We start from the raw sequence: 22,517 nt of genomic DNA, 5'->3' as shown, positions 1-22,517 counted from the left end.
CCCAGCCGGAGTCGGCTGTCCCGCGCGGTCCCTGTAACTTGCTCGTGTCACACTTCCACAGTGCACGAGGGCGCTCTTGTCTTGACGGCCTCTGAAATCACCCTGGCACCAGATTCCCCAATGTGATTTCCCTGCAGACTAGAAGAGGGTCGGGTGGAGCTCTGACCCACAGGACGCGGGGGCCCTTGTGTTCCCAGGACCCCACCTGCAGGCAGGACCGTGGGGACTGGGTGTCTGCTGACTCTCAGGATTCGGCTCAAGGCAGGACCTGACCTGGGAGCAGTTCCCAGGGTGAGCAAGTGGCCGGACAGGGAGGATGTCGCTGCACCACTCACTCGATGTGTCACGTGTCGCAGCCCGTGGGTCCTGGAGAGAGCGGTGGCGTTGCATATGGCCCCGTCCATCCCCAGCGAGTTCTCCTGAAGACTGGGCAGAGAAGAGGGGGAGACACAGTGAGCCCTCGGGACCAAAGCCATGCTGCACGGCAGCACCGCCCTGTCTCGTGGGGATGGCAGAGGGAGGCAGCTCTGGGCTTGACTTGTTCACAGGTGCCGAACCCACTGCGAGCTGAGCCCGCGACTCCTGTCTACAAGAGCCAGGTTCCCCCAAGACAACACATGCAGTTTTGTTTTGGGGGAAGAATTTGATACCAGAAATTGAACCCAGGGGAAATTCTACCTCCAAGCTACACATCCGGCCCTTTTTACATTTTATTTATCTTGGTGCTAGGGATTGATTCCACGGGCATCTATCTCTGAACTACACCCCCAGCCCTATTTCATTTATTTATTTATTTATTTATTTATTTATTTATTTATTTATTGGTACTGGGGATGGAACCCAGGAGCATTCTACCTCCAAGCTACACCCTCACCCTATTTTTTTTTCCTTATTTTGAAACAGGGTCCCACTGAGTTGCAAAGGACCTCATATTAGTAGTTGAGGTTCCCCAAGAACCGAGATCCTTTGATCTCAGACTCCCAAATTCTGGGATTACAAGTATGCGCCACCACGCCTGGCTTTATTTTTTATTTTGAAACAAGTTCTCACTAAGTTGCAGAGGGCCTCACTAGGTTGCTGAAGCTGACCGTGAACCCGTCTTTTTTTTTTTTTTTTTTTTTGGTGGTACTGGGGATGGAACCCTTCTACCTCCAGACTGCACTCCCAGACCTATATATACCTATATCTATCTATATCTATCTATCTATATATATATATTTTTTAATTCAGAAACAGGGTCTCTTAAGCCAAAGAGGCTGGTTTGAACCAGCGCGATCCTCCTGTCTCCACCTCCCAAGTACTGGGATTATAAGTGTGTGCCACCCCATCCAGCAGCCCTTTTTATTTTGAAGCAGGGACTTAGCTCTAAGTTGCTGGGACTGGCCTCAAACCTATGATCCTCCTGTCTGAGCCACCCACGTTTGGGTCTTATAATCACGTGCCCCACACCCAGCAATCAATGCAGATTTTAAGTGACTTCCGACCTAGGCATAATGAATCAAGCCCACTGCGACGGATGCGGGTGATTTGAATCACTTCCCTCCAGGGGCAGCAGCTGGAGGAAGTGGGCACTTCGGGCGGGGAAGACCCCACACAGAAGTGTGCTGCCCAGGACAGGCAGTACCCACAGCTGCTTACTTGAGTCTGCGGAGGCTGGAGTTGACCTTCAGCGCGCTGGCCAGGGCCTTGGCTCCGGCCACCCCGACGGTGTTTCCTCGTAAACTATCAGGAAAACAGAAAACCTAAGGCGGATGGAGCGGCTCGCGGGCATGGGATTGCTTGGACTTTGGCAGCATGGGTGCGAGGGCTGCTCCTTCCTTGCTCCAGAGGCCGGCTGCCCGAGCTCCTTAAAGCCCTTTTCTCCTGAAATGACCATAAGAGGCCTGCGCTCCCGTGTCGACCTGAGTCGCTTCCTTTGAGCCCATGACTTGGGTTCTTTGGGCAAGAGGATCGCTGAGGCCCGGGGTACTCACTCAAGACTCTCCAGCGTCCTGTTCACAGCCAGAGCCTCCCCCAGGGCCTGGGTTCCCCTGGCACCAATGGAGGCCACCTGGAGGCTGCAGGAGAAGGTGCGGTTGGTGCCAGCCGGTGACCCCTGCACCCCACGCCCTCCGCCCCTGGGCTAGGGCTAGAAGACAGCGGCCTGCACCCCATCCCCAGGACACACGCCCCAGCCACTGCAGCCTGCAACAGAGACCTGGACGCAGAGGCTAGGAAGGCAGAGGCGGTCTGGAAGGCTGGGGAGAAGGTGCGCTGTCCCCCAACTCCACTTCCTACGAGCTTAATTTCCCAATTGCGGCTACTGGGGGACTCGAACCTTCCTTCCTCGACTGGCAAACAGAGGTGGCGGCAAGGCGGGGGCCTCAGGGCCCCTGACCCCTGGGGACTTACTGGAGAGAGGTGAGGGCTGTGTTCACCTTCAGCGCAGCGGCCAGCGCCTCCGCTCCCTCATCTCCAACCGCGCTCTCCTGCAAGCTGAGCACAGACCGTGACCTGGGGCGGGCACGGGCGTGGGTCCAGCAAGGACCCACATTTTGGCCTTTCAGGTTTAGTTCGGTCCACACACCCCTGGGTTTAATCCCAATATGAGAGAGGGGGGGAGAGGGAGGGGGAGAGAGAGAGAAAAAAGAAAAAGAAGAAGAGGAGGAGGAGGAGCCGCCACGGGTGATGGCGCATACTTGTAATCTCAGAAATAGGGAAGCTGAAGGGAGGCTGAGACAGGAGGATCGAGGTTCGTGAACAGCCTCAGCTATGGAAGGAACCCAGGGACATTCTACCTCTGAGCTACACCCCCAACCCTATTTTTTGTTCTTTATTTTTAAACAGGGTCTCACTGAGTTGCAGAGGGCCTCACTAAGTAGCTGAGGCTGTCCGCAAACCGTGATCCTCCTGTCTCAGCCTCCCAAATATGCTGGGATTACAAGCGTGCGCACTACGCCCGGCCCATAGATATTTTAACGGAATGTAAAGACTGAAACAAGCCCACCAGCCTTATGGCAGAGCAGGCCTCGTCACCAAGGGCCATCAGTCCCGCTCACTGCGGAGCCCCGGCCTCCTGCTCCCCGGCCTCCCGCTCGCCCATGCCGTACTTACTCCAAGCTGGCCAGGCTGCAGTTGGCCCGGAGCGCTTGTCCCAGGGCCCTGGCTGTGCCGGCCTGGATGAAGTGCCACTGCAAGCTGGGCAGACACAGATGCGTGAGCCGAGGCCCTGAGCAGAGCCAGGGAGGCTCCAGGAGGGGCTGACAGCAGGGTGAGTCCTCAGGCTCAGTGCCCAAAGGGTCAGCGTGGACCGACAGGGACAGGACCAAGCGCAGACATTCTCAAAATGGTCCCCATGTGGAGGGCTCAGGCCGGCACCCACCTCCCGCCAGGGCCCGAGGCCTGGGGCAGCCTCCGGAATCAGGACCCGGATGGAAGGGGCACAGCCTGGAGCGGTGGGGGCTGCAGAGGGGCCAGCAGGGCGGTGGGGAGAGACTCACTGCAGGGATGCCAGGGCTTGGTTTTTTTCCGCGGTTGCTGCCAAGGCCTGCATACCCTGGTCGTGCAGGAGGTTGGCTACGAGGCTGGGAAGGAGGAGGAGACCCCGCGGAGGCCGCCATGAGGCTGCCTGTCCTCGGCCACCGGGATCCCAGCCACCATGTGTCAGGAGCATTGGTCCACGCTGCGATTCCCGGCAGAGGAGGGGCGAGTCCCAGGCTCCCGGGTGCCGTGACAGGCCACGTGTGGGGTGCTCGCTGCTCGGGCCATGGCCACATGGGCCTCCAATCCCCTCCCTCGTGCCTGTCCATGCCCGGGGCAAACCGGCACGTCGCACCATCCTGGCTGCAGGTCATGCCAGGCTGGGGCCTGTGTGTGGCTGGCCCCTTCCCATCCTCTCCAGCCTGTGGGGCGCAGCCCCCCCACCCCACCCCGTGACATACTCCAGGTGTCTCAAGGTGCTGTTGGTGCGGAGCGCGTGGGCCAGGGCCTGGGCGCCCTCGGGGATGATGGAGTTTTCTCGAAGGCTGAGGAGAAAGAGGAGCCTGAGCGTCTGCCAGGCCTCTGGCGGGAGACAGCCCCGGTGTCCAGGTTTCCAGGGCCCAAGATGGCTCGCGTGGGCCTGGGCTCGAGGCCGCCAGCCACGCGGTCTCTCAGGATGGTCCATGGCACAGGGCACAAGGACGAGGCAGGACCTCGGAGGCCGGAAGCGCACCAGAGGCTTGGGCACCGGCAGGGACAGCGCTGTCACCTGCCCTCGGGAGGCACAGCGTCCCCGCCTGCCGTGCCCACAGATTTCCCATTCCTTCCAGGCCCCAAAGCCCCCGTTGCCCCTCTGCTGGGGGCCGTGCTGGCTGGCGGGGGAGGAGGCGGGGCTCACTTGAGGCTGAGCAGGGTCCGGTTGGTGGAGAGGGCTCCCGTCAGCACCGCCGCCCCTGCGTCACTGATGGAATTGCTCTCCAGGCTGCAGACAGAGCGGGCAGGTAGGGTTAGCAGGAGCCCCAAGTCCAGACTCCGCCCCCCACGGCCCAGGTGTCCTCAGAGGAGAGCCTGCGGTCTGTGCCCCAGAGAATTGCTGCTGCGGAGGTACCCAGTGTGGTAGCAGCACCCGGTGCCCCCTCCCAAGGCCCTGCTCTCCACCCGCGCTCCCTGATCAAGGGCGCTCAGAGCTTACTGTTCTGAAAACCCCAGAGCCAGCCTGGCCCTCCTGGCCAGAGAAATGGAGCTGGAGGGGCAGGCGAGGTGGCCAAGGTGGAGGGGGGCAGACTGTGCACCTGGCAGCCCCCGGGACCCCCAACCTGCTACCCCTCAATGGAGCCACCGCAGGCCCTGGGGAGGTCAGGCCGACTCACCCCAGGCTCTCCAGGCCCTGGTTCACCTTCAGAGCCTCGGCCAGGGCCTCGGCACCTGTTACTGGAGATCCTGCAAGGCAGGTGCTGGTGAGCCCCGGGAGGTTAGGGCCCAGGGGAGGCTGGAGAGCCCTCTCTGCTGTCTCGGGGGTGCCTGAGTCCTCTGCCTGAGTCCTCTTGTGTGCAGGTCTCTGCCTCTGAGACTTCAAGGTAGCAAAGTCCTCCTGCACTCCCTGGCGGGGCTGAGGGTCAGGGTCCACCCTTAGCAAGAGGTATTTGTGGTGCTTTATGTGCTGATTTCTAAGAGATGCCGTTTCCTTCTGCCAGCTGGAAAGCCAGTCAGTGGGAGCCTAAGAGGGTCAGGGCTCACCCAGTCCTGAAATCCAGGCGTCCATTCTCCTGATCCAGGCCTTTGGAGTCCTAAGGCTAGCCATCCTAGCCCAAAGCTAGTCATCTGTCATCTACTCACCATCCACCTACCCACCCACCTACCCAGCCACCAGCTCGTCTGTCTGTCCATCCACCCAGCTATCCCTCCCTCTGTCCATCCGGCCATCCATGCATCCATGCTGCCATCCGCCCGGGCACCTGTCCATCCGCCCCCATGCTCACAAGTGTCCAGGAGGGCTGGCCTTGTGCCGGGCACTGGAGATACCCACGTGGCCCTCAGCACTCCTCACATGAGCTCCTTCAGGCTCCTGTTCCGCTGTAGGGCCTCTGCCACCCTCTGGGCTCCCACGGGGCCAATGGCGTTCTTCTGCAGGCTGCGGGGCTTGAGAGGGGTCTGTCGGCCAAGCTGCCGCGGCCATCCCCAGGCCAGGGGCAGCCTGGTTCAGGGTAGGAGGCAGAGACAAGTCGGAAGCGCTCTCCCCTTGTTAGGGCGGCGGGCAGGGTCTCACAAAGGCGCTGGTGCGCAAGGGCAGCCGGGGCCTCCCTTGTGGGGTCCTAGAGAGCAGAAGCTGGTGAATGCTGGGTGCGCCCACAAGCTCCTGAGCCGGACTTCCACACACAACCCTGCGCCCCTCACCCGCAGACTTCCTCCCGTTAGACCAGCCAAGCGGCCCACCTCCCCTGGAGACAGTCCTGGGGAGAGGTACGGGGATGGATAGGCAGGGCCTCGCCTGTGGCTCAAGACTAACTTTTTTTTTTTTTTTTGCGGGTCTGGGGATGGAACCCAGGGGCATTCTACCTCTGAGCTACACCCTCTGCCCTATTTTTTTTCTTTTTTCTTTTTTTTTTTGGTGGTACTTGGGGTTAAACCCAGAGGCTTTCTACCTCCGGGCTATACTCCCAGACCTATTTTATATTTTATTTGGTCTCACTGCGTTGGAGGGCCTTCCTAAGTAGCTGAGGCTGTCCTCAAATTTGTCCTCAAATTGCATCCTCCTATCTCTGCCTCCGGAATGCTGGGATTCCAAGCCTGTTTCACCCTGCCTGCTTCAATACCAACCTTAAAAAAATGTGACCTTCCGTGAAGGAGAGAGGCACCCCCCACACACTTTTCTTAGAGTATTTCCTTGAGGAGAATGGTTGTAAATCTATTCTCTGTCCCTTGGACATACATACAAGTCTCTTTAAAGGCTCCATCAAAGCCGGGGGTGGTGGCACACGCTTGTAATCCCCGTGCTTGGGAGGCAGAGACAGGAGGATCGCACAGGTTCAAAACCAGCTGCGTGCGCTGGCTTAAGAGACCCTGTTTTCAAATTTAAAATATATATATATAATAGGTCTGGGAGTGTAGCCCGGAGGTAGAAGGGTTTCCAGGAACCCCAGTACCTCCACGAAAAAAAAAAAAAAAAAAAAAAGAGCTCCATCAAGATGGGCATGGTGGCGCACGCTTGTAATCCCAGCATTCTGGAGGCCGAGACTGGAGGATCGCGGTTTGCAGACAGCCTCACCAATTTAGTGAGGCTTTCTGCAACTCAGTGAGACCCGGTTCCAAAATAAAGAATAAAAAATAGGTCTGGGGTGTAGCTTGGAGGTCGAATGGCCCCAGTACTGCAAAATAATAATAATAATAAAAAAGAGCTCAATCAGAGCCAGGCGTGGTGGCACACGCTGTAATCCCAGTACTTGGGAGGCTGAGACAGGAGGATCACAGGTTCAAAATCAGCCTCAGCAATTTAGTGAACCCTCCACAATTTGGTAAAACCCTGTTTCAAAATAAAATATAAAATAGCATAGCTCATAGGTAGAATACCCCTTGGTTCAATTCCTAGTAACACACACACACACACACACACACACACACACACACACATAAAAAACAATAAAACTGTTGTGTTCTATCCTGTCTGTGGAGAGGATTTTTTTGGGTTGGCTGGTGGGCTTTTTTCTCTCTCTTTTTTTTTTCCGGGTCTGGAGATGGAACCCAGGGGCATTCTACCTCTGAGCTACACTCCCAGCCCTATTTTTTCTTCTTTATTTTGAAGCAGGGTCTCACTGAGTTGCAGAGGGCCTCACTAAGTAGCTGAGGCTGTCCGCGAACCGCGATCCTCCTGGCTCAGCCTCCCAAGTACTGGGATAACAAGCGTGTGTCACCACGCTCGGCTGGCTGGTGGTTTTATTTTCAATAATTTCCTCGCGTCTATTCTCTGGCAAAGGAGTGGGCATCCAAGTTTTCCAGATGGGCCAAAGCCCCCACTCGCCCACCAGTTCCTCCCGCCGAGAAAAGGCAGAGGCGAAGCAGGAGAGCGGCGCCTCGGCGCTCACTGCAGCGCGGAGAGGCTCTGGTTGGAGGCCAGGGCCTCCGCCAGGGCCCCGGCGCCGTCGTCCTTCACCCGGTTGCTCTGGAGGCAAGAGGGGGTGTCACTGGCGGAGCAGAGGTGCCAGCGGCGGCTCAAGCACCCCAGGCTGGAGCGAGAAGCCCAGGCTGCATGCCCCAAACCCTAAAGAGGCGAGGTCCTGGAAGCCCAGGACCCTGTTGGCAAGGAGGAGGAGGAGAAGGAGGAGGAGGAGGAGGAGGAGGAGGAGGAGGAGGAGGAGGAGGAGGAGGAGGAGGAGGAGGAGGAGGATCCCTCAGATGTCCAGCCTCGCGGAAAACCATCTGCCCGGGCCCCCAGAAGCTTAAAGGTAGAGTGCGTGCGCGACCGGCAGAGCCATTCCAGGCAGAGACCCCAAAGAACTGAAAACAGCCACTTGAATACTTGTGCGCAAATGTTTGTAGCAGATTGTCTACGTCAGCCAGGAGGTGGAAGCAACCCAAATATTCATCCGTGGGTGAACGGAGAGGCAAACTGTGGCCTGTCCACAGCAGAATATTAGCATTCAGCTCTAGAGAAGCGGGTGTGTGTGTGTGTGTGTGTGTGTGTGTGTGTGTGTGTGTGTCCCCAGTGGACCTGGCACCACAGATTCTTTCTTTCTTTCTCTCTTTCTTTCTTTCTTTCTTTCTTCTTTCTTTTCTTTCTTTTTTTTTTTTTTTTTTGTACTGGGGATTAAACCCATGGGCATTCTACCCCCAGACCAATTTTATTTTATGTTTGGAAACAGTCTCGCTAAGTTGCGGAGGCTGGCTTTGAACCTGCGATCCTCCTGCCTCAGCCTGACCCCAGCGCTTGGGGATTTGAAGTTGCTGGGACCTGGGGGCTGCCTAGGATCCGGACGCCCCTTGCTTCTGTGGCCTTCAGTGCCCGCTTACTCCAGTGCTGTCAGGCTTCTGTTGACCAGGAGGGCTCTGGCCAGGGCTCTGGCCCCTTTGTTGCCAATCTGGTTCTCAGCCAGGCTGCCCAGGGAAGGGGAGGAGAAGGCGGTTACTTTGAGGAGATAGAAAGGAAATAGGCAGATAGGGAAAAGGCCTTGGTAGAAAAAAGTTAATTTCCTGCGTTTCCTGAGGGGCGACAAAGGCTCAGGAGATAAGAAGGCCAGAGCTTCACAAAGCCATCCTGAGTTTCCTAATCAACAAACCCACCGAGCAAGTCTGGCATTCCTGAAAGGAGACCCTTCAAAGGACTTGCAAATGTCCTATGCAAATTCTCCTTGGAATCCCAAAGTCACCCTAACCACAAACGGACTTGCAAGCGGTCAGGCATTGGCCAGTCGGATGGCAAAAGGGGGACTTTCCCACTCGGGACCCCCTCCCCCTTTGGGGAGCTGTTCTCTCTCTCGCAGGTCGTGTTGGCCCTGAGAGAAGGCAGAGTGCATCTGAGGGCACGTGGCTCGGGCGACTCTCGAGTAGTGACCTGAAGGCCTCCGCTGGACATCATGGCTGACCAGGCCCCTAGGGGTGACCTGTACCTCTTTTCTGGCAGATCGCGTGGACTCTGGGAGAAAGTAGTTTGCAACTGACGGGCACTTGGCTCGGGCGATACTCGGGTAGTGACCCTGAAGGCAGCTACTGGACCCCGGAGTTCCGACCATCCCTATGGGGCGTTCGGCCACTTTTCTCTATTCCCTTCTGGCAGATCGCGTGGACTCCGGAAGAAAGCAGCCTGCACCTGAAGGCAATTCGGCTTGGGCTACTCTCAAGTATTGTCCTGAAGGCAGCTGCTGGACCCAGAGTTCCAGCCCCTTTGGGGGTGTTCGGCTACCCTTGCCCCATTCCCTGCTGCTTCCAATAAACCTTTTACTCCCCTTCCTGAGGTCTGCGGGTGTCATTCTTTGCTCTCCGTAGACAAGAACTCGCCGGGGTTTTCTCTCAAGAAACCCCTGTTTCAACTTTAGCGCTTGAATCCCATGGCTCCTCCTCGGAGCCACACGCCCAGGTTACTGGGGACCTGACTCCTCAGGGCCGACACAGGAGAAGAGGCGGCCCCTGCCGAGAAGGCGGGAGGGAGGCCCGAGCCTGGGCAGGTAGGGCTGGAGCCGACAGACCCTCATCCCTGCGACCCTCCTGTCCCAGCCCCCCAAATGCTGGGGATGCAAGCATGAGCGAAATGAATACCTTTTGAGTGGCAATTTCTGATTTTTCATTAAAGATGTAAACCTATGCTCAGCATACCGTTTGAAAGCAAATGTGTAAAGAAGCCAGGGCAGCACCCTGGGGCTGCAGGCAGCATCAGTGCCTGAGCCTCGGCAGGTCCTTTCTGTCCCCAGGGCACACCCCTGGGCCTTCTGGAGGGTGGGACCCTGGAGCCAGGTCCTTTCTGTCCCCAGGGCACACCCCTGGGCCTTCTGGAGGGTGGGACCCTGGAGCCAGGTCCTTTCTGTCCCCAGGGCACACCCCTGGGCCTTCTGGAGGGTGGGACCCTGGAGCCAGGTCCTTTCTGTCCCCAGGGCACACCCCTGGGCCTTCTGGAGGGTGGGACCCTGGAGCCAGCTGCAGAGACGCCCCTTCTAGAAGGTGCCGGCGGCCATGGAGTGGAGAGGAAGTTGGGAGGGGCCGAAGCCGGGAGACGGCGGTCCCTGAGCTGCTCCACGCGGCTCAGAACGCTGCCCAGCAACTCCATCGCGGGGTCCTGGAACTGGTTGGTATCCAGCCTGGGGGGCAGAGCCCGTGAGTGTTCCTGCTGCCCCTCCGCCCCACTGCAGCATGGCTGCCCCGGCGATGGCGCCGGCCCTGGGCTTCCTCCCCGTAGCCCGCGCACTGCTGCCTCCGTGGGACGCCGCTCACTATTCTTCTAGTTCTTCTTTTCTTTTTTTGGGGGGGAGGGGTGGTAGTACTGGGGATGGAACCCAGGGGCATTCTTCCTCCTAGCTACAGCCCCTGTCCTATTTTTTATTCTTTCTTTCTTTCTTTTTCTTTTTAATTTTTATTTTTTGGTGATACTGGGGTTCCTGGAAGCCCTTCTACCTCCGGGCTACACTCCCAGACCTATTTTATATTTTTATTTGGAAACAGGGTCTCCTAAGCCAGCGAGGCTGGCTTCAAACCCGCACGATCCTCCTGTCTCCGCCTCCCAAGCACGGGGATTACAAGTGTGCGCCACCACGCCCGGCTTTCTTTATTTTGAAACAGGGTCTCACTTAGTTGCAGAGGGCCTCACTAAGTAGCTGAGGCTGTCTGAAAACCGCGATCCTCCCGTCTCAGCCTCCCAAGTGCTGGGATTACAGCATGTACCACCACGCCCGGCTCATTTTTTAAACTTTTATTTTTTGGGGTACTTGAAAGGTTCGAGTAGCCCCTGCCCCACAGGGGGCAGGGCCGGAAGCTAGGAGGTGGAGCTCTGCAATTCTGGGAGGGAACCAGGCCTCCCGGTGAGGAAGAAGAGAGTGCAGAGTTCAGAGAGGCCCAAGAGGGGAGGGAGGCACTCTCCCCCCCCCCCCGCCACCAGCCCCCGCGGCCACGCGGGGGCTGGAGGCCGATCTCCCATGAATAAAGGCATCCATAATATCTACTATGGATCTCCGTGTGTCTCTATGCGACTGGGGGACACACACGCCCATCAACCTTTTATATTGGTGTTGATAAACCCGTATCGGACTTATGGGACTTGGTTTGGATCTCAGCTTATTTAACTACAGGCGCGGCCTCTGCGCGCCCGCCCGCCCGGCCCGCGGACTTCTGCAAAAAGCTGAAACAAGATACGCGGCGCCTCCAGGACGACTCCGCGCCGCCCGCCTCCGCTGGGATGGGCCGCCCGCCCGCTGCCACCGCGCCCACGCCACTCCTGGGCGCCCGCACCGCCCGCTGCTGGGACGGACTGCGCCGCCGCGCGCCACTCCCGCCACCACCGGGACGGGGACGGCGCCGCCCGCGGACCCCCGCCCCACGCGCCTATGCTTTCTCTGCGCCTGGCGCCGCGCCCACGCCACTCTGGGCGCCCGCACCGCCGCGCGCACCCGAGGACCGCGCCGCCGCGCCCGCAGACCCCAGGATGGGCCCGCGCGGCCGGCGCGTGCCGCTCCCATCACCAGGACAGGCCCGCGGCCCCGCGGACTGCCGCGCCAGACTGCTGCTTAGCACCGCCGCCCGCCCGCCCGCCCAGGGCGGCCGCCTCTCTGCTAAGCAGCCCCGGCCCGCCAAGTCCAGCCTGCATTCCTGCTGATCCCTCCATCCGGACTCGCGCCCTGGCGCCCTTCACCCTCTGCCCGCCCACCCCGCTGCCCGGCCCGGCCATTCCGGTAAGCACCCACATGGGATCACTGTGGGGGGGAGGCCGCCAGCTTTGGCCCACGTGTAATCACTGGGGGGCCGCCATCTTGCCCCACCATCTGTAACCCCTCCCACCTCATGGCCTCACTGGAGACCTCGCCATCTTTAATCCCTCCCAGTTTCCACTCCTAGAAATCGGCGGCCATTTAAAAAAAAAAACTTTTCGCAGCCATCTTCAGGCCAGATCTCCATAGCAGCCTCTCTCAGCGGTAAGCTTCCTCTTAAGGGAGTAAGTGGGTTCTGCCTAACTCGGAGGATTCTGACTGACTGACTGACTGCTGTTAAACCCGGTATACCGGTATCCTCCAGTTCTCCGATCGTTCAGGACGATTGAGTGGTGTAAAAGAGAAAAGAGACGTCTTCTCTCTGGTACTCCTGATCTGTATTACCGAACTAGGCAAGGCCCTGGGACGCTGGGGGTACCTGCCTTTGTTCTGGCCCACTTACAAGTCATGGGGGGAAGTCAGCCATCAAAGATTGAGATTGACTCTCAGTCTCCGCTGGGCCGTGTATTAACTAATCTGCAGGCTTTGGGATTCTCCGGGGAACTGTCCCCTGAAAGACTCGTCTCTCTCTGCACTAAGGTCTGGCCGACATACGCTTTAACCAATAACTTTTGATGGCCTCCCATGGGCACGCTAGATCCTAGGACGCTGATGGCTCTCAGTGAATTTTGCACGCGGTCAGCAAAATGGTGTGACCTCGAGTATTTACAGCCCTTCTGGCGGCTGCATTTTCTGTTTTCTCCCTCTACCGGCTCTACTGCTGCCCAGGGCATGCTGGCTGGAGTATCCCGTCAGCCACAGCCGCCATCTTGGACACCACATGGCAACTCAAAGGCGCCACCTGGTGGCCCTTCTGGGTCACAGGCTTACAATTCTGCGGACCCACAGCCGCCATCTTACGATGAAACATGGGGGCCAGGGTCTGACCCAGCTGGGTTACAAGCCCCATCTTCCTCTCTCCTGGCCCCACTTCGCGAAGTGGCTGGGGAAGAAGGGGTGGTCCAGGTCCATGCCCCTTTTTCCCTTCCAGACCTCACTCAACTGGAAAAGAGACTGGGGTCCTTTTCTACCAATCCTTCTGGTTTTATCAAGGAATTCCAACATATTGTGCAGGCATATGACTTAACTTGGCGGGATTTGCATGTCATTCTAACCTCTTCTCTAACTCCAGACGAACGTGATCGGATCCTGAAGGCAGCCAGAGAGAGGGCTGACCAGACTCATTTAACAGATCCGGGGCTTCCTATCGGTGCAGCTGCAGTTCCATCTGAGGAGCCCCACTGTAATTATAATGTAAAGGAGGGAATAGAAATGAGAAATTATATGATACAATGTCTTCTTGATGGTATGCGAGATGCTTCCCATAAGGCGGTTAATTATGATAAGCTTAGGGAAATCACCCAGGGTCCAAATGAAAACCCAGCAGTTTTTCTTAACCGGTTGCAAGAGGCCCTTACACGCTATACCCATCTAGATCCATCCTCTGAGGCAGGCTCGATCATGTTGGCCACCCATTTCATTGGGCAAGCGGCTCCTGACATAAGAAAAAAGCTAAAGAAAGCTGAGGATGGCCCGCAGACTCCTGTTCGAGACTTGATGAACATGGCATTTAAAGTCTTTAATTCCAGAGAGGAACAGGCCGAAGTGGAGCGTACTCTCCATCTTGGTCAGATGGCGGACTTACAGCCCCAAGCCCTGATAGCAGCCCTGAGGCCGGAGGAGGAAGGGCAGCGCTCTGGGTGGCAAGCGCCACCCAGGAGAGGACGACAGTAAAGACAACCACCTCCAGGAGCCTGTTTCAGGTGTGGAGTATATGGCCATTGGAAAGGCGAATGTCCTTTAAAAAGCGGTGGACCTCAGGTACCTCACTATAGGGGGTCTACCCTTCTGGACAAGGACCCGCCGCTGGCCCTATTTGTTCTGACCAAGGACTGACAGCTCCTGGAATCCCTTGTCCTCCTTCCTCCATCTTCCTTGCTGGCCCAGGGTAACTGCAGGTACAGGGTAAGCCAGTTTCCTCTTTGGTGGCCTGCTCCATCTTTCAGGCCTTAGTCTCCTTCTCAAATCTTGGTCCAGGGTTATGACGGCAGGGACAAATCCTCTTACACGGTGTTGGGATCCACTAAACTTTGTTTCTCTCGACATAACTCTCTTTGATGTTTATATTTTAGCAGGTCCACTTGTTTACATACTATGGTGCTCTCCCTCCTCGGATGCCAAATTGCCTAAGTATTAAACTTCTAAAATGGGTAACTGATGCTCCCAAGGCAGTGGCAGGTGTTTGACCAGACAAATCCATACTCACTCAATGCTGAAAAGAGTGGTGTCTGGTCTAATGAAAAACTGCTAAAGGGGCGGTAGACGTTCTCCTCAGGAAAATGTTGCTATTTAAGTTAGTAGATCTAGTGACTGCCTTGCATCTAAAAGGACTTCTGCCCAGCCTGGGTTCCGCTCTCACAATTTTCTTTTTCTTTAATAGCACCTTGCCTGTTAGTCTCCTCAAAGCAAACCAGTCACCGAGCTCTCCAGGGTAACCTCCAACTCTCGCTGCGACCACAGCCACCTGCTCCCTTCCAGCGGCTCAGATCCTGGTTTCTCCTGACCTGGGGCCCTGACTGACTGACTGACGGTGTCCCTTCTCAGCAGGAAGTCGTTAGATGAACAAAACATCGCCCATCTGCACCCCTTAGTCAAAGAGGTCGGGATGAAAGGTTCGAGTAGCCCCTGCCCCACAGGGGGCAGGGCCGGAGCTCTGCAGGTGGAGCTCTGCGATTCCGGGAGGGAACCAGGCCTCCCGGTGAGGAAGAAGAGAGTGCAGAGTTCAGAGATGAGCCCGAGAGGGGAGGGAGGCACTCTCCCCCCGCCACCAGCCCCCGCGGCCACGCGGGGGCTGGAGGCCGATCTCCCACGAATAAAGGCATCCATAATATCTATTATGGATCTCCGCGTGTCTCTATGCGACTGGGGGACACACACGCACATCAACCTTTTAGTACTGAAGATTGAACCCAGAGGCATTGTACCCCTGAGATACACCCCCACCCCAGCCCTATTTTATTCTTTATTTGGAAGCTAGATCTTCCTAAGTTGCTGATGCTGGCCTTGAACCAGGGACCTTACTATCTTGGCCTCCCAAGTACTGAAATTATAAGCTTGTGCCACCATGCCTGACTCATTTTATGTATTTATTTATTATGCTTAATTAATTAATTTTGCAGTACTATGGATGGAACCCAGGGGCATTCTACCTCTGAGCTATACCCCCAGCTCTATTTTTTTTTTTTTTGAAACAAGGCCTTACTGAGTTTCAGAGGGCCTCAGTAAGTAGCTGGGGCTGGCCATAATTACTTTTTTTAAATTTTGAAAGAGGATCTTGCTAAGTTGCAGAGGGTCTCACTAAGTTGCTGAGGTTGGCCTCGAATCTATGACCCTCATATCTCGGCCTCCCAAGTACTGGCATTACAGACATGTGCACCAGGCCTGGCTTAGTTCTGCTTTGGAGAGTATGCGGGCCAGCCCTCCTGGGCCCCGAGGGAGCCTCAGGGACATCGTTTCCTTCCTCCTCACTGAGGTTCAGAGCAGTGGATGGAACACGGGCTGGGACTAGAACTATGCCTGCAGCCCTGGCAGCACTGGATGGCTCAGAGGTGGTTGTGGTTTGGATTGTGTTTCCCCCCAAAAGTGTGTTGAGCTGGGCATGGTGGCACACGCCTGTAATCCCAGGACTTGAGAGGCTGAGACAGGAAGGTCACAGGTTTGAGACCAGCCTCAGTGTGCCAGTATTGGGAAGAGACATCAAAATGTATTAAGGTGCTGGTATTGGAAAATTGCTTTGATAATTTCCAAAGTGTAAAACATAGTCAGAGCCTAGGTGCTGCGCAGGTGCTCAGGCAGGGAGGGGGGCGGCAGCATTACAAGGCAGAGTTCCTCTCTGTCTTTGCCCTTCAGTCTAACCATTAACCTATAGTAAAAGCCTTAGAGTCATCTGAAGCCATTAGCCCTAAAACTACAATAGAGGCAACAGGTGCCTCTGTTTACCTCCTCTCCTCTGGGATCCAGCCTGGGCTTAGGAAAGATAAACTTTGTGTGCAGCTTCAAAGCACCCTAGTTGATGAGCCACCAATACTGCCCAGTACAATAGAGCCGAGGGCCTGGAAGATTCTTGACCCCTGCACTTAGTAAGTGCGCTGTCCGGAGTCAAAGAGGCACCACCTGGCTAAGGAATAAGTAACTAGCCCATTGCCTTGGTAACGCTGTGAGACAGATACCAATACAAAATCTATTTAAAGGTAGGGGGTCCCCAAAAGGGGCCAGGGTTCCATTTTCGGGCTCCCCAGCATGCGGTCAGCACGCTGCTCTTTCCTTCTCTTCTCTATTTCCTACTGCTCTATTTCCTAATTTTGTAATAAAGATTTGTTAAAGCTGCACTGAGTTGCCCATTAGTTTTATTTTTTCTATTCAACCAACCTTAGTTGAATAAGAAAAAGAACCCCCACCATTTCAAACCGTAACACTCAGCAATTTAGCAACATCTCAGCCACCTAGCAAGACACTTTCAAACTAAAAAATCAAAAGGGAGCCAGGCGTGGTGGTGCACGCTTATAATCCCCGCGCTTGGGAGGCTGAGACAGGAGGATCACACAGGTTCAAAGCCAGCCTCAGCTACTTAGTGAGGCTCTCAGCAACTTAGTGAGACCCTGTTTCCAAATAAAATATAAAATAGGTCTGCGAGTATAGCCCGAAGGTAGAAAGCCCCTGGGTTCCACCCCCAGTACCACCAAAAAAAAAAAAAAAATCAAAAGGGTTGGGGGTATAGTTCAGAATGAGCATGCCCCTAGGTCCACTCTTTAGTATCACAAAAATTACAAGTGTGGTGGGCACGCTTGTCATCCCAGCATTTGGGAGGCCAAGACAGGAGGATCTGGGTTCGCGGTCAGCCTCAGCCACTCAGTGAGGCCCTTTGCAACTCAGTGAGACCCTGTTTCTAAATAAAGACTAAGAAATAGGGCTGGGGGTGTAGCTCAGAGGTAGAATGCCCCTGGGTTCCACCCCCAGTACCACAAAACAACAACAACAACAATAAAAACGATAGGAAGAGATGCATTCCTTGAAACAAAACAAAGCAACAGGTTCTCTGGCTGCCCCAGCAGATGGGCATGGGGAAGCAGGGACCACGCTGGGCACCGCTCCCTCTGCCAGGCCGGGGCGCCTGCCGCACGCCCACCCGAGGCTTCGGCAGTAGAGCAGCTGGGGCAGCAGGCTCTGGAGGACGCCCTGGCTGAGGCCCGGGCACAGGGCAGCTTCCCGGGCGCAGGCGTCCGACACCTGCAGGAGGTAGGCCAGCGCGGCCCGGTGACAGGGGCCGGTCAGCCCAGCCAGGGCCCCGCGCCCGGCCTCCTCCACGCTGTGGGCCAGCTGCGTGCACTGCAGCTTGTGTAGACAGTGCAGGACATTCACAGCATGGGCGCAGGCAGCCCTCCAGGAGCTCGGCTACCTGGGCCCGGCAGCCCTTCTGCTCCCCTGGGGCCAGCAGGGAGCCGGTCAACAGGGCATTGACCCTGGGGGGCAAGAGGCCCGAGAGGAAGCGCAGGAACACGTCCAGCCTCCCGTCTTCGGCCTGCATGGCCCTCTGGACCACGCTCCTGAAATGGGCCAGGAAGCCCAGCCGGGGCCAGGACACGCCACTCTCGGTGAAAAGGTCAAAGACGGCCCTTCTGGAGGCGCCAGAGTAATGCGCAGCCGCCAGGAACTCCTGCAGGGACAGGTGGGCGAAGCAGTAGACAGCCGGGGTTGGCCAGCGTCTCCTCCCGCCGCAGGAAGTGGCCACCCAGGGCGCCCCGCAGCACAGCGGCGTCCACACCGAATGCCTTCATGTCCGGCTCATAAAACACATACTTCCTCCTGACCAGCCCGTGGAATGCCAGCCAGCCCAGGGTCCCCACCATGTTGCAGCTGCCAAGGACCACCGGCTCCGTGCGCGGGCTGCCCTGGCCCTTCTCCCGCCCGGCTCCGCCGAGGACCCTCCTGAAGTACCAAGAGTAGAGCTCACACGGGGTCCATGGAGGCCACAGTTCCGCGTCCTGCAGGGCCAGCCCGCTGCGGTGCGAGTGGCCCAGGGCCACCCCCGCGAGGACGCGGAAGGCCGGGATGGTGCACCTCACATACAAGGCCCTGTCGGCCCGCACCTGGCTCAGGACCCGGTCCACCAGTACCTGGTCCTCAGGGAACAACTGCTGCAGACACCCCTGCACCTCCTCCTCGGTGAAGCCCCAGATCTCCGTTATCCAGTCCACCAGGCTCCCTGGGACCTGGCCAGCTGCGCCGGGACAGGAGGTGATCCAGACGGAAACTTCTGGAAAGAGGTTGCCTCGGACGATGTTGGTGATGAGAGCACCCACCTGGATCTCCTTCCTGGGGTCCGTGCAGGCCATGGTATTGGAGAAGTCCAGAGGGGTCTTACACTCGTCCAGGCCGTCCAGGACCAGGAGGACCCTGGCTGGGGCTGCCACTGCCAAGCCGGCCTCCCCGATGTGGGGGCAGACGGAGCGGACCAGTCTGTCTGCAGACAGCTTCTCGTGGGTGTTGAGGTCCCGGAAGGTTAAGGGCAGCACCAGCGAGAAGCCCCTGGCAGCCTGCCCCCGCGCCCAGAGGCGGACGGAGCTCCTCACCAGGGTGGTCTTACCCATGCCGGCCACCCCGACGGTGAGGGAGACGCGGGGCGGGATGGACACGCGGGACAGAGGCAGGAGGAGCCTGTCCAGAGTGATGGGTCTGGCGGGGCGCCGGCCACCGCGTGTGGCCTCCACCTGGGTGAAGTCGTGCTCCCTCAGCTGCAGGTCCGTCAGGCCCTCCACCAGCAGGAGGCTGGCCGGCTGCTGCGGGGGCCCGCCCTGCCCTGGCCAGCAGGGCCTTGCGGTAGCTTCGGAGCCTGGCGCCTGCAGGGCACAGGGCCAGGGTGGGGTGGGCGGTGGGGGCCAATGGAGGGGCCCTGCACCCCTCTTCCAGCCTCCCAAGCGGGTCTTACCATTGCTGCCGGGGGCTTGTGGTCAGGGGCCTGTGGGGTCTGCCTGCCCTGACCGCCTCTCCAGGCCAGCAGGTCCACAAGCGCTTTTGCCTGCTGGGCCGGGGACCCGGCGCCATGGGCCTGGCCAGCCTCCCCAGCGGCCCGCACCTCCTCCTTCCTCATGGAGTGCGGGATTGTGGCCAGGAGCTGTGAAGACAGGGCCCAAGCCTGTGGCAGCTGCACCTCCCAGAGGCCTGGGCAGTGAGCCCCGGGACAGGACAGGAACCCCCCCCCCCCCAACCTGTGGAGGACAGGCCTCTAGGAGGAGCGGGAGAGCGGTTTGTTCCTGGACCCGGGTCAGTCACAGGGTGCAGGGCCGAGTGGACAGGGGCGCTGGGCTTGGACCCTGGCCCTGCCGCTTACCAGCGGGGCGACCCTGACAGGCGGTGCCACCTCTCTGCACCTCGGCGTCCTCATTGGCCACCTGAAAATGCAGGTTGTAAGCAGGTCTGCTCAAAAGGAGGGAAGAAGCCGGGCATGGTTGCACATGCTTGTAATCCCAGCACTCGGGAGGCTGAGACTGGAGGATCGCGGTTCACAGACAGCCTCAGCTTAGTGAGGCCCTCTGCAACTCAGTGAGACCCGGTTTCAAAATAAAGAATAAAAAATTGGGTAGGGGGTGTAGCTTGGAGGTCAAAGGCCTCTGGGTTCCATCCCCAAACCCGCAAAAAAAAAAGAGAGAGAGAGAGAGAGAGAGAGAGAGAGAGAGAGGAAGCCTGGCCGGCCACGCTTGTCATCCCAGCACTCGAGAGGCGGAGACCGGAGGATGGTGGTGGTTCGAGGACAACCTCGGCTACTTAGTGAGGCCTTTGCAACTCAGTGAGACCCTGTTTCAAAATAAAAAATAGGGTTGGGGATGCAGCTCAGAGGTGGAATGCCCTTGGGCTCCATCCCCAAGTACCGCTGTAAACAAGAAAGGACCCTGTGGGGGCTCGAGGTCACCAAAGGTACCAGAGGAGTCGGTGGAGGAGAGGAAGGGTTGCATGGGAACTCGGTACCTCTCCATCAAGTTTCCTGTAAACCCAAACCTGCTCTAAAAAGTAAGGTCTTTTAATTAGTTAATTAATTAATTTATTTATTTTGCGGTGGGATGGAACCCAGGGGCATTCTACCTTCAAGCTACACTCCCCAACCCAATTTTTTATTCTTTATTTTGAAACAGGGTCTGAGTTGCAAAGGGCCTTGCTACGTAGCTAGGCTGTCTGCCTCCCGAATGCTGGGATTACAAGTGTGCACCACCACACTGGGTACAAAGTAGTCTTTCAACTGAAAAAAAGAAGGAAAGAAGGAAGGAAGGAAGGAGAAAAGGAAAGAAAAGAAAACAAAGATACGGCGTGGGGGGAGGACGCGGGCTCTCAGGGCGGCAGCAGTTTCTCTCTGGGTCTCCTGGGCCTTCCTGGAGTGCGGGGCTCCGGCCTGCAGGCAGCCCTGTTAGCTGCTGGGGACGGTCACGGTGACCAAGAGGCAGCCTGGCCGCGTTCCACTGCGCACGCTCCTTTGCCTTCTCCTGGCAAGGCTGGCTGTGCTGTCTGCAGCCCAGAGAGACACTGCAGACGCCCACCCCCACCCTCGTCCCTCAGGACTGCAGCGATCCTGGGGGCCTGGGGGATTCGGGTGGGGTCAGCTACCTGTGTCTTCGGTTCTAGGAGAGAAAACACAGGTGGGGGCAGCAGAGACCACAGCCTGCTGCTGGTGCTGGCAGCCTTCATCAGAAACCAGCCAGGGAGCCGGGCGTGGAGGCCCACACTTGTAATCCCCGCGCTTGGGAGGCAGAGACAGGAGGATTGCGCAGGTTCAAAGCCAGCCTCAGCTGGCTTAAGAGAACCCTTTCCAAATAAAATATAAAATAGGTCTGGGAGTGTAGCCTGGAGGTAGAAAGCCCCTGGTTCTATCCCCAGTACCACCAAAAAAAAAAAAAAAAAAAAAAGCCGGGTGTGGTGGCGCACACATGTAATCCCAGCATTTGGGAGGCTGAGACTGGAGGATCGTGGTTCGTGGACAGCTTCCGCAACTCAGTGAGACCCTGTTTCAAAATAAAGAATAAAAAATTCGGCAGGGGGCGTAGCTCGAAGGTCAAATGCCTCTGGCTTCCATCCCTAGACTTGTTAAAAAAAAAAAAAAAAAAGAAAAAGAAAAGAAACCAGCGAGGGGTCGCCAGGTGCAGCCCTGTAATGCCAGTACTTGGGAGGCTGAGACAGGAGGATCGCAGGTTCAAAGCCAGCCTCGGCAATTTGGTGAGACCATTTTCAAACAAGAAACAAACCGGTCTGGGGGTGTAGCTTGGAGGTAGAATGCCTTTGAGTTCAATCCCCAGTGCCACAATCAATCAATCAATAAAATAAAAATAAAATTGGGCTGGGGTGTAGCTCAGAGATAGAATACCCTTCATTCAATCTCTAGTACAGAAGAAGAAGGAGGAAAAGGAAGAGGAAAATGAGGAGAAAGAAGGAGGAAGAGAACAAAAAATGATTCTTGTGTGGCCAGGTGCAGTTGTTCACAACTATAATCCCAGTACTTGGGAGGCTGAGACAGGAGGATCGCAGGTTCAAGGTGGACACCTTAGTAAGCCCCGTCTCCCTCCCTCCTTCCTGCCTTCTCTTTCTCTCTTTCCCTCTTTCTCTCTTTCTTCTTTCTTCTTTTTCTTTCTTGTGATATTGGGGATTAAACCCAAGAGCATTCTACCTCTGAGCTTCACCCCAACCCTATTTTTTTTTTTCAGTACTGGGGATGGAACCCAGGTGTATTCTACCTCTGAGCTACACACCCAGCCTTATTTTTTAGTCTTTTTTTACTTTTTGAAACAGGGTCTCACTGTGCAAAGGGCCTAAGTGGCTGAGGCTGTCTGAGAACCGCGATCCTCCTGTCTCAGCCTCCCGAATGCTGGGATGACAAGCTGCCTTTTTTCTTTTTCTTTTTTTTTTTTGCAGTACTGGGGATGGAAGCCAGGGGCATTCTAACTCTGAGCTATGCCCCCAGCCCTATTTTTTAATCTTTATTTTGAAACAGTCTCACTGAGCTGAGGCAGGCCGCGAACCACGATCCTCCTGTCTCAGCCTCCCGAAGGCTGAGATTATGCTGCAGCCATTTCATGGAAGAGGACGCTGGCGGTCAGAGAGGCTGAGACATGGCCAAGGGTTCTCAGCCGGGGACTGGTGACCTTGCTGACCTGATGCTTCTGCTGGGCATCCCGCCTCTCACGACAGGTTTGCACGTCCTTTAAAAATTAGGAATGAAAGCCGGGTGTGTTGGCGCATGCTTGTAATCCCAGCATTCCGGAGGATGAGACCGGAGGATCACAGTTCGCGAACAGCTTCAGCTACTTAGTGAGGTCCTCTGCAACTCAGTGAGACCCAGTTTCAAAATAAAGAATAAAAAATAGGGCAGGGGATGTAGCTCAGAGGTCAAATGCCCCTGGGTTCCATCCTCAGACCCCCCCCAAAAAAAAATTAGGAATGAGCCTGGCGTGGTGGCATACATTTGTAATCCCCATGCTTGGGAGGCTGAGACAGGAGGATCGCACAGGTTCGAAGCCAGCCTCAGCTACTGAGTGAGGTGCTCTGCAACTTAGTGAGACCCTGTTTCCAAATGAAATA

At 56.7% G+C, this 22,517-nt stretch overlaps 1 protein-coding gene across 1 annotated transcript; it reads right to left on the bottom strand.

Annotated features, from left to right (window-relative positions):
- Window positions 1-47: 47 nt before the first annotated feature.
- NLRC3 (NLR family CARD domain containing 3) lies at window positions 48-19,047 on the bottom strand (the record flags this gene model as incomplete). The annotated part of the gene is given in 22 exon segments (XM_080703973.1): window positions 48-131; window positions 336-426; window positions 1,639-1,722; window positions 1,974-2,057; window positions 2,392-2,475; window positions 3,094-3,177; window positions 3,480-3,563; window positions 3,921-4,004; window positions 4,358-4,441; window positions 4,830-4,899; window positions 4,981-5,153; window positions 5,507-5,653; window positions 7,539-7,637; window positions 8,464-8,547; window positions 10,167-10,241; window positions 17,086-17,322; window positions 17,324-17,652; window positions 17,654-18,755; window positions 18,757-18,813; window positions 18,815-18,839; window positions 18,841-18,897; window positions 18,900-19,047. Coding segments are annotated over 22 exon segments (3,366 nt in total).
- Window positions 19,048-22,517: the final 3,470 nt, after the last annotated feature.

Source organism: Muscardinus avellanarius (genome assembly GCF_963383645.1).
Source record: "Muscardinus avellanarius genome assembly, chromosome: 10".
Classification (NCBI taxonomy): Eukaryota; Metazoa; Chordata; class Mammalia; order Rodentia; family Gliridae; genus Muscardinus; species Muscardinus avellanarius.
Note: the sequence above shows the minus strand (reverse complement) of the source record. Positions and strands in the feature narration are given on the sequence as shown.